Raw genomic sequence first — 11,341 nt, forward strand, 5'->3', positions numbered from 1 at the left:
ACTTTCTCACCCGTAGCGATGCTTAAGTTCATCTAAATCAGGTTAGAAATTGCCGCATTTTATAATTATGAAAACTGGCAAATGGATGTAAAAAACTGCATTCCTTAATGGATATTAAAGAAGAGTTGTATATGATGCAACCAGAAGTTTTTGTCGATCCTAAAGGTGCTAACAAAGTGTGCAAGCCCCAGCGATCCATCTATGGACTGGTGCAAACATCTCGGAGTTGGAATATACGCTTTGATGAGGTGATCAAAGCATATGGTTTTATACAGACTTATGGTGAAGCCTGTATTTACAAGAAAGTGAGTGGGAGCTCTGTAGCGTTTCTGATATTATATGTGGATGACATATTATTGATTGGAATGATATATAATTTCTGAATAGCATAAAAAGGATATTTGAATAAGAATTTTTCAATGAAAGACCTTGGTGACGCCACTTATATATTGGGCATCAAGATCTATTGGGATATATCGAGACACTTAATAGGACATCCACAAAGCACATACCTTGACAAGATTTTGAAGAAGTTCAAAATAGATTGGTAAAAGAAAAGGTTCTTGCCTGTGTTGCAAGGTGTGAAGTTGAGTAAGACTCAAAACCCAACCACGGCAGAAGATAGAGAGAGGATGAAAATCATTTCCTATGCCTCAGCCATAGGTTCTATAAAGTATGCAATGCTATGTACCAAACCTGTTGTGTACCTTGCCATGAGTTTTGCAAGGGGGTACAATAGTGATCCAGGAGTAGATCACTAGACAGCGGTCAAAATTATCCTTAGTTACCTAAGAGGACTAAGAAGATATTTCTCGATTATGGAGGTAATAAAGAGTTCGTCGTAAAGGGTTACGTCGATGCAAGCTTTGACGCTGATTCATATGACTCTAAGTCTCAATCTGGGTACATATTGAAAGTGGGAGCAATTAGCTAGAGTAGCTCCATACAGAGCTTTGTAGACATAGAAATTTTCAAAAATACATACGGATCTGAATGTGACAGACCCGTTGACTAAACTTCTCTCACAAGCAAAACATGATCACTCCTTAATACTCTTTGGGTGTTAACCACATGGCGATGTGAACTAGATTATTGACTCTAGTAAACTCTTTGGGTGTTGGTCACATGGCGATGTGAACTATGGGTGTTAAATCACATGGTGATGTGAACTAGATTATTGACTCTAGTGCAAGTGGGAGGCTGAAGGAAATATGCCCTAGAGGCAATAATAAAGTTGTTATTTTATATTATATTTCCTTATTCATGATAAAGGTTTATTATTCATGCTAGAATTGTATTGATCAGAAACCTAAATACATGTGTGAATACATAAACAAATACCGTGCCCCTAGTGAGCCTCTACTAGACTAGCTCGTTGATCAAAGATGGTTAAGGTTTCCTAACCATAGACATGTGTTGTCATTTGATAACGGGATCACATGATTAAGAGAATGATGTGATGGACAAGACCCATCCGTTAGCTTAGCATAATGATCGTTCTGTTTTATTGCTATTGCTTTCTTTATGTCAAATACATATTCCTTCGACTATGAGATTATGCAACTCCCGGATACCGGAGGAATGCCTTGTGTGCTATCAAACGTCACAACGTAACTGGGTGGCCATAAAGATTCTCGACAGGTATCTCCAAAGGTGTTTGTTGAGTTGGCATTGATCGAGATTAGGATTTGTCACTCCAAGTATCAGAGAGGTATCTCTGAGCCCTCTCGGTAATACACATCATAAGCTTGCAAGCAAATGACTAAGGACTTAGTCACAAGGTGATGTATTATGAAACGATTAAAGAGACTTGCCCGTAACGAGATTGAACTAGATATGAAGATACCGACGATTGAATCTCGGGCAAGTAACATACCGATGGACAAAGGGAATTACATATGTTGTCATAACGGTTCGACCGATAAAGATCTTCGTAGAATATGTAGGAGCCAATATGGACATCCATATTCTGCTATTGGTTATTGACCGAAGAGGTGTCTCAGTCATGTCTACATAGTTCACGAACCCGTAGGGTCCGCATGCTTGACGTTCGATGGTAATATAGTATTATATGAGTTATGTGATTTGGTGACCGAATATTGTTCGGAGTCTCGAATGAGTGCACATACATGACGAGGAGTATCTAAATGGTCGAGAGGTAAAGATTGATATATAGGACGATGGTATTCGGATGCCGGAAGTGTTTCAGAGGGTACCGGGTACTTATCGGGTCACCCAAAGGCGTTCCGGGCACCCCCGACAAAAGATATGGGCCTTATGGGCCAAGAGGAAAACGCACCAGCCATAGGGGGCTGGTGCGCCCCCCATATGGGCCGGCCTAAGGAGGGGAAGGAAAGGGGAGAAGGGAAAGGAAAGTGTGAATTCGGATTCCTACTTCCTTCCCTCCCCCCTCTTTCCTTCTCCCTCGGTTAAATATGGTAGGGGTGCCACTTAGGGAGGACCCTAAGTAGGATTTGACCTACTTGGGGCGCCTCCTGGCAGCCTCCCCTCTCCCTCCCACCTATATATATATGGGGGGGCGTCCCTGCACACACCAGATCAATTGTTAGCCGTGTGCGGAGCCCCCCTCCACCGTTTACACCCCCGGTCATATTTTCGTAGTGCTTAGGCGAAGCCCTGCGAATATCACTTCACCATCACTGTCACCACGCCATTGTGCTGACGGAACTCATCTAATACCTCGATGTCTTGCTGGATCAAGAAGGCGAGGGACATCACCGAGTTGAACGTGTGCAGAACATGGAGGTGTCGTGCGTTCGGTACTTGATCCGTTGAAGCACAAAGAAGTTCGACTACATCAAGCGCGTTGTGAAACACTTCCGCTTACGGTCTACGAGGGTATGTAGACACACTCTCCCCCTCGTTGTTATGCATCTCCATGGATAGATTTTTGCGTGTGCGTAGAATTTTTTGGTTTTCCATGCAACGAATCCCAACAATATTCACAGCGTGGAGACCAAGAAGCATATTCCGCCACATTTAAGCTTTGTCGGGCTTGCTCCAGCTATTAAAGTCTACCGAGCTCAAGATGCAAACCCTACACCCCTTCCCTCTTTCAAAGTCGCGGCACACCCAAAACACCTTTGCCGCAATGAGAAAGAAGTCCGATGCCGAGAAGTGGTGGTCGGCGCGTTGCTCCCCATCGAGTTGGCGCCATCGCCCATGGTTTTCGGGCCCCTCATCCTCCACGGTTCCGATAGGCATCAAGATGGAGTCGATCTCCTCAGGTGAGGAGGAGCAGAACCGCACCTCCTTGGCACGACGCAGATGAGGAGTTCGCACGTACATGTATATGCCGCTGCAGCGGTCGTTGATCAAGTGTGACGGTTACAAGTCACTATTGTCTACTACACGAGTGGCATGTATATATGCTTATGTTAGGCTTATATAGTACGAAACCACATTGAGCAAGAAATGGCTACTCTTCGGGCTAATCCACGCGGATCACCAAATTGCCCTCAAATGTCCAGATACTTTAGGCCATCCAATGAAGGTCACTAAATTGGTCTGGACAAATCCAGTCGTCTGAATCCCTCAAATCGGCATTAAACGGGGGTGAGGTCTGGGGGAGTCCGAACTATGGACACGTTGGACTCCGACAACGGACCCACCAAAATCCCCACTCCCATCACATCCACTCTAGTCATGGCGGTGTGGCGACCGAGAAGCCCACTCTTGTTTAAAGTCATCTGGGCTCCTTCTTCGCAAACCCTACCCCAATAATCCTCATCCTCTCACACACATCAACCAGTCGCCATACCCCACCACAGTGGGCTTCTTAGGTGAGGAGGAACAAAACCGCACCTCCTCGGCATGACGACTGCGATAGATGAGGAGTTCGCATGTACATGGATATGCCGCTGCAGCGGTCGTTGATCAAGTGCGACGGTTACAAGTCACTATTGTGTACTACACTAGTGGCATGTATATATGCTTATGTAAGGCTTATATAGTAGGACACCACATTAACCAAGAAATGTCTACTCTTTGGCTAATCCAGCGTGGATCACCAAATTGCCCTGAAATGTCGAGATACTTTAGGCCATCCAATGACGGTCACTAAATTGGTCTGGACAGATCCAGTCGTATGAATCCCTCAATCCGGCATCAAACGGGGGTGAGATTTGCGGGAGTCCAAACGTTGGCCACGTTGGACTCCGACAACGGACCCACCAAAATCCCCACGCCCATCACGTCCACTCTAGTCATGGCGGTGTGGCGACCGAGAAGTCCACTCTAGTTTAAAGTCATCTGGGCTCCTTCTTCGCAAACCCTACCCCAATAATCCTCATCCCCTCGCACACATCAACCAGTCGCCATACACCACCATAGTGGGCTTCTCAGGCGAGGAGAAGCAGAACCGCACCTCCTCGGCACGACGATTGCGACAGATGAGGAGTTCGCACGTACATGGATATGCCACTGCAGCAGTCGCTGATCAAGTGCGACGGTTACAAGTCACTATTGTCTACTACACCAGTGGCATGTATATATGCTTATGTTAGGCTTATATAGTAGGAAACCACATTGACCAAGAAATGGCTACTCTTTGGGCTAATCCAACGCGGATCACCAAATCGCCCTCAAATGTCCAGATACTTTAGGCCACCCAATGACGGTCACTAAATTGGTCTGGACCAATCCAGTCGTTTGAATCCCTCAAACCGCATCAAACGTGGGTGAGGTTTGGGGGAGTCTGAACGTTGGCCACGTCAGGCTCTGACAACGGGCCCACCAAAAGCCCCACTCCCATCACGTCCACTCTAGTCATGGCGGTGTGGCGACTGAGAAGCTCACTCTGGTTTAAACTTTAAAGTCATTCGAGCTCCTTCACAAACCCAGCCCCAATAATCCTCACCCTCTCGCACACATCAACCAGTCGCCATACACCACCACACCTTCGCCCCGTCGCGACGAGCAAGAAGCCCAACACAGAGTAGTCGTCGCCGACACACGACTTCGGATTCAGGGGTAACTGGTGCTGCTCAGGTGCTAGTTCCCTTGTGGCCAGATATGGTGCAAACGTTTGAGAAGGAGCAAGCAGAGCTGAAGGGGCCCACATCACCGATGAGGAGGGTGATGATCGCCGTTATGCGCCAGTGAAGGGGACCACAATCATATTGGCGACCACATGCTCCAGATTGAATGACGGAGGTGCCGGTTGCCTCGAAGGCCACCCTTATGAATTACCATCCGGCACCTCCTCTAATTTTAGTTAGGATTAGTTTAAATTCAGGTTGAACATGTTTAAATTTCCACAATAGCTAAATGTCAATCCATTCGAATTGGAGAAGAAAGAAGAAAGCGTCGGAGATGAAGAAGGAGAAGGAGAGGCCGCTGACGCCGGGGAAGAACACCCCCACTATCTTATCTTAGGGTGGCGGGTGGGGGTTTGGGGGAGAAGCACCCCTACTATCTATCTTAGGGTGGCGGGTGGGGTGCTACTTCCCGGGAGTTCTTTGGGTGGTCGTTGGGCTTAGAGGGGATGGCCACGACGGCAGCAAGACCAACGGTGGGGTACGGTTCAGGGGAGGGCAGTGTGGCGACATAGTCGCGGGAGCGCCGGCGGTCGCAAGCGGCGGAAGCAGGCGGCTTGGCCGGCGGCGGCGCGACGGTTCGAAGAAAGAAGAGGAGGGCGGCGGGAGGTTCGCGTTGGACGGCTCAAAAGCTCGACTGACCCATTTTTTTCCCACACAACTGATATATAATCACGCCCTTAGATTTCATCTGCTTTGTTGTACTATGTTAAACTATATTTAAATTCCATTTATTTTGCGTCAATTTCATCGGTGTTTATATGTGCTCCGTTTAAAATGGGTCGAACATTTGATGTCCGTGGTTGAATGGCCGGTGCACTGTCCGCGGACGAACTCGTTTGAGGCCGTGCCGTTTGATGATCCGTTGCCTGATGCACGTACCGTTCCTGACCAGTTCGGAGTAGTAACTTCAAACTCATGAAGGGTACGAGCGGTATGAGACTCGAGGTGAGGAGAGGACTGTCTGCGGGGCACGTGCAGCGCCGGTGAGAGGCACTCAGAGCGCCTTTAATCTACTCTCTGCTCTCACCGCACGGTGCTAGCAGCTGTGTTGCGCGCCACATGTACTACTGTTGCAGCGGGCAGTGAACCCGAGACGGAGCGAAACGAAATGATGGCGCGATCCGCCGTGGACCAGGAAGCCCGATTCAATGCCGTGCGACGCGAGAGCGCCCCCACATGCATGGTCTGGTTCACTCCCTCCCCACCGTCACCGTTGGATCTCGATGACCCGTACGTACCAGGATGGAACATCGGTCCTCTGGACCAGAGAAGCGTACGCACGTCTCTCTCTTCCGCCTCGCCACGATGAAACGAATGTAGCCAGAGAGATTAGCATCTAGCAGGGGGAACGGATGATGATGAGATTGATTGCGCTACACATGGGCGCCGCACGTCCATGTCATGTGCCGCCTTCCTCGTCGCTGTTGCCCTGCACGGAGGTTGCTTTTGCGTATCAGTGATAGACGATGGCCAGCGGCGCCTCGCACATGGATGGGCTCGCCCTGCCTCCGCCTGCGTCGGCCCCCATGGCTTGCAACGAGAAGGGCAGGCAGGCACATGCGGCTGGGCTTTCCAACACATGGTGGGTCGTCTGTCCGACTAACACGCGGAGATACAGTGGGAAGTTGACACGATGTGACTTGGAGTCTTGGATCATGGGTACAGTTGAATCACTCATTGTGGGTACAACAATGTGCACTGTGATAAGGTCCGTGCACATGCTGACATACGCGAGTCGCTAGCGTATGTTGCTAGCCGTCGTTCGCTAGTCCAACCGGCCGGCACGGACGTACTGTACCAGAATTGTGCAGTTTTTGCGTGGCAAGAACATAGTGTACTACAGTAGCTACGGCATTTACTGATAGAGGAAATTGGAAGGGTGTCCTTCGATCATACTAATAGTAGGAGTACTACTAGTACTAGTATAATGCCCGTGCGTTGCCACGAGCTCTTGAAATATTTTGCTGGAATTATGTAAACATAATGCATGTAAAAAAAGATAGCACAGGTATAATCAAGTAATAATTTAAGTCCACTTCACTTACATTGTAAACTGTTAATAAAAGGCAATTTGACAATGCATACATATAGTGCGATTTATATAAATGAATCAAACAAATGATTAAGGCCGTCTCGAAGGTTGAAGTTCATTTCTTCCTCGTATATTTGGGCATGTTCGAACATCAAACGGGCACCCTGCATGCACCCCAAAATTCAACCATCTGGACAATATGTACTTCTTCAAATTCAGACCATATGTGGAGGAGAAATGTGCTTCTCCGGACTATCCGTCATTTTATCTCCAATACACGGTCCTAACACAAAAAACTCAACCCACGACGCACCATTCCCTTTTTATGTTGAACCCATCCCTTCCCGCTCGGGTTCCTGCTGTAGCGCGACATTTCTCGCTAGAGCCCTCTTCTTTAAAACCAGATGATGCCCACCTCACCTCGCCATGGCGCCCTCCCACCTTCACATTGTATATCCCCCACTCACCACCAAGGAGTCCCCAGCCAACCGCCTACTCTATGCCCTGATCCCCACCCCTTGTGTTCGTGCTGATCCACCACCGTCATAAAGGCAGATCCAATATATCCTGAGTCATTGCCACGTTGTAACATACAATCGAATATCATGCATTACCGCAAAGTATTCTTGTGCCAATCTGTTCATTTTTTTATTAACTCTTGAACCGGCCGAGCAATTCGTTTATCCTTCTATCCTAAAATTTTCACCATGTTGCAACTGATATGCCACCGTGTTCATTGTTTCTACATTTAACCATATGTGATCCTTGATATAGTCATCTCCTTCTTTGTTTCTTCATCTAAAAAATACATGGATTTACAAACCTAAACTCCATAAGATCATAAGCTATACAATTAGCCAATAAAGGTCACCCCTTGTGAAAATTATATTATTGCTCTCCATGGAGTTATAATAGCACAGATATTTCAATTCTTGATGAAGAAAGAGACCACACACTTTTAATGAACAACTCTTGTTGAATCATTGGGGGTGAAAATTTTATGTGTTTCAACTAAAGGAAACCACTATATCCTTTAGAAAAAAATACATGCCAGTATATTGGTAAGCACTATACTTCAATTCCCCAGCGGTCGAACATCATGTGCTATCTCTTTGGCATCCCAAAATAATAGTCAGAATCTGGCTGACCATCGAGTAGCACCATGTACTTGTTCCTTGATGTACCTCTTTGAAGAACCAGATCAAAGTCTTCTTTTTCTCCTAGCATCATCGCCTATTCTGTTGGATACCTACTCCCTCATTCCTATGCTTAAGGCATAAATCTTCACCTTCACTCACGCCCCCCAAGGAGTAGCAGGGCATTACTTTGAGGCAACCATGCCAATCAAAATAAACATGTCATCATCAACACTCAATATACCAACCTTAACAGATTAAAGTATCCAACAAAAATGATGCACTAACAGACGCACTCACCTCATCCATACCCACCGCTCACAAAACATACCATATGTATCCTTCAGGCGGAAGCAAACATTAGCATAAGAAATTAAGCTCATCAAAATATGAATAAAATCCTGCTTTGCATAAGCGTGTAGAAGATATGAAGCATGCACATCTGTATCTTCTTTGAGAATCATGTCCAAGATAAACCTGTAGCAACAACGGCCGGGGACTCAGGTATTAAGCAAGATGTTCTGCAGTATGAAGTAATTATTCAGTTACCATTTCTGCGAATGCATAGAAAATATGTTGCAGGCCAAATACGGAACAAAGCATGATCAACCAAGGTCAAAACCGACATCTGCCATGAAATCAATTAATCCAGTTATGCAGTCAAATACAACTGTCAGTCAATTAAGCGAAGCTACAGTCCATTCAAGCTAAAAAATAATAAAATTCATAAACCCCACTTCGTTGAGATTGGGAACTCTAATTGAGGGCAAGATCCAAATCCCTTAATTAGCAAGTACATGCATCACATCCCAATCCATGTCTGCATCGAAATTGAGGTCAAACCTACTCTTTGCTACTTGACAGATTGGTGGAGAGTAGAAGCAACCCAGCAGCGAATGGAAAATAGCAGCACCGAACAATAGCTGCTCCACCACGCCGTCCAGCCGCTCGTCGTTGGTCTGCGGCATCAGCTTCTTCCCCCGGAACAGGACCGACTCCACCCCCCGCTCCGCCATGGCCGCCTCCGTCGTCGCTCCGGCGGTAATGCCGTTACCCTGAGGACAGGAACCATTGGGACAGTAAGCTTTGGTTGACTCACATTTCACAGTGGTAATAATAATTCAGCAGCCGTGAAGAAAATTACAGTACAAGATAAATTATTTACCTGGATGCGGATGTAGTTGGTTGCTCCGTTCTCTCCGAACGCCATTGATACGGCTTGGTCCACCTGAAAAGCACAGACACCCACAGTCCTGTTTAGCCCCGCGTACGTGACGATGGTACGATTATTTTTTGACGAACTGCAGCAGGTGCTGCTTTTCATTCATTAAGAGGGAAACCACATGTTACAGGGCAGGAACGTAATCAGGTGGCATAACTACAAAAATGAAGGAAAAATACTAAGAACTAATTACAGATGTATAGAAACATGGTAGCTCACATGTCGACTACTCAATCCATTTCACTCCTTTGATGCCTGTGTGCAGCAAGGTTCTGCGTTTGTCTTTTAATCTGAAGGGCCTGCTGTGCCACTCATGTTGATTCTGGATACTCTTTGTCAATTTTGATCTTTACTCTACCATCTTAAACCCTGTTAATTATTGCATTCATAGAGACTGCTTAATTATGGCAGTTGATCTCTTTGCACAAACCGCTGTTGCTATTCAACAACAACAACAAGATATCAGGGAGTCATCCTGATGGAATGTGAAATCCAAGCATGGCCAACCAGCCCCAGGATCAGCATGACTAACCTACCTACAGGAAGGAACGCATGCGAGGGCGCACAATGGACTGTGCGCCGTCGACATAGATGGTGGTGCCTGTCATGAAGCGGGAGTCGTCGCCGACCAGGTACAGCACCGTGGAAGCGAGGTCCTTGTCCGGGTCCAGCCACCGCCGCAGCGGCATCACCTCCCCGGTCGCCTTCTTGGCCTTCTCCTCCCCAACAGAGAGAGGGAACTTGTCCCCCAGGTGGAGGCCGCGGCAGACGGCGTTCACCCTGATCTTGTGCTTGCCGAGCTCCATCGCCGACAGCTGAAAAAACGAAGAACATCATGGTCATGTATGCATTCAGGATTTCCGTGAGCAATCATTCAGGCTTTTTTGGTAACAGGAAAGCAGGCTTACTCTGACGAGCTGGTGAACGGCGCCTAAACTTGTGCCGTATGCCGCAGCCCCCGGATACAATCCTCTCTCGGCGCCGATGATCTGGGTCAAGCAAACCACGGAGCCGCCCGACTGCGCATCCCGGAACCGCTTCGCCATCGCCTTTATCAGGAGCCAAGGTGTGATTACATTGACTTTCATGGTCTTGTTGTACTCATCTTCAGTCACGCTGAGGCAATCTTGCACTTCCCCTGCTCATACAGTAGCCAAATACAGATGCATGGACCAAATTACTGGATGATAAGCTGACTGAAATATTCAGAGAAGAACTGAGCAATCATTTAGGTTGGTGATTAGTCGGCTTGGGCATGTGTGAAAAAATTCTGTCAGATGGAAAATTGGGCATGTGTATCAGTGTCTGTCAGTAGTATGTGCATACCCTCGAAGGAGCAGCAGTTGACAAGGGCGTGGAGCCCGCCGTCCCCGAAGCAGCGCCACGCCGCGTCCACCGCGGCGCCGACGGCTGCCTCGTCGCAGGCCGCCAAGTCCAGCCCAACCACCGCGATGGCCGCCGCCCCTTGGGCCGCGCTGCGCCGCGCCTCCTCCGCCGTCGCGGCCAGGGCGCCCTCGTCGCCCACCAGGACCAGCCTGTGTGTGCGCGCGCGCTTAGATTCAGAACCCAACGACAGGAAGAAGAAGGGGAAAAGTGAGAGGGAGTACCTGCAGCCGTGCCTGGCGAGGCCAACGGCGACCCCCCGCGAGACGGCGTCGCCGCCGCCGTTGCAGGCGAGCAGCACCTGCTTCGCGTAGGCGGTGTCGGCGGCCATCCCCTTTCCCCTTCTTCTTCCCTTCTCTGCACGTGAAGAGTTATAGCAAGACAAGAATTACCCAGCCACAGCAGGCCGGGAAGTCGAACGCCTCGGCCTCGACGACATCGGCGCGGGAGAAGACGAACGCCCCGCACGCGGCCGCGCAGACCTGCCAGAGCGGGAAGTGGAACGACT

General features: G+C 48.2%; 1 protein-coding gene across 6 annotated transcripts; it reads right to left on the reverse strand.

Moving 5' to 3' along the window:
* Positions 1 to 7,953: 7,953 nt before the first annotated feature.
* Positions 7,954 to 11,335, reverse strand: LOC119339570 (4-formylbenzenesulfonate dehydrogenase TsaC1/TsaC2-like). 6 transcript variants are annotated; one of them, XM_037611576.1, is made up of 9 exons: positions 11,058 to 11,335; positions 10,777 to 10,985; positions 10,359 to 10,588; positions 9,987 to 10,265; positions 9,670 to 9,819; positions 9,394 to 9,456; positions 8,778 to 9,283; positions 8,529 to 8,705; positions 7,954 to 8,416 (listed from the first exon to the last, which is right to left on the reverse strand). In XM_037611576.1, the coding sequence occupies exons 1-4, from the start codon at positions 11,162 to 11,164 to the stop codon at positions 9,987 to 9,989; spliced, it is 825 nt and encodes a 274-aa protein (XP_037467473.1). In that variant the 5' UTR covers positions 11,165 to 11,335; the 3' UTR covers positions 7,954 to 8,416; positions 8,529 to 8,705; positions 8,778 to 9,283; positions 9,394 to 9,456; positions 9,670 to 9,819. The 6 variants fall into 6 exon arrangements, with proteins under 6 accessions (XP_037467473.1, XP_037467474.1, XP_037467471.1 ...); XM_037611577.1 differs by having other exon boundaries at positions 9,670 to 9,882; XM_037611574.1 differs by having other exon boundaries at positions 9,670 to 9,888.
* Between the last annotated feature and the right edge of the window lie 6 nt (positions 11,336 to 11,341).

Source organism: Triticum dicoccoides, chromosome 7B, assembly GCF_002162155.2.
Source record: "Triticum dicoccoides isolate Atlit2015 ecotype Zavitan chromosome 7B, WEW_v2.0, whole genome shotgun sequence".
Taxonomy (NCBI): Eukaryota; Viridiplantae; Streptophyta; class Magnoliopsida; order Poales; family Poaceae; genus Triticum; species Triticum dicoccoides.

Bases quoted from the DNA above. Each gene is read 5' to 3' on its own strand.
- LOC119339570 (XM_037611573.1), bottom strand. From the start codon at position 11,164: ATGGCCGCCGACACCGCCTACGCGAAGCAGGTGCTGCTCGCCTGCAAC. The intron at 10,986-11,057 runs GTACTCCCTCTC...GCGCACACACAG, and splicing joins CTCGCCAGGCACGGCTGCAG to GCTGGTCCTGGTGGGCGACG. The intron at 10,266-10,358 runs GTAAGCCTGCTT...TCGTTTTTTCAG, and splicing joins CCGTTCACCAGCTCGTCAGA to CTGTCGGCGATGGAGCTCGG.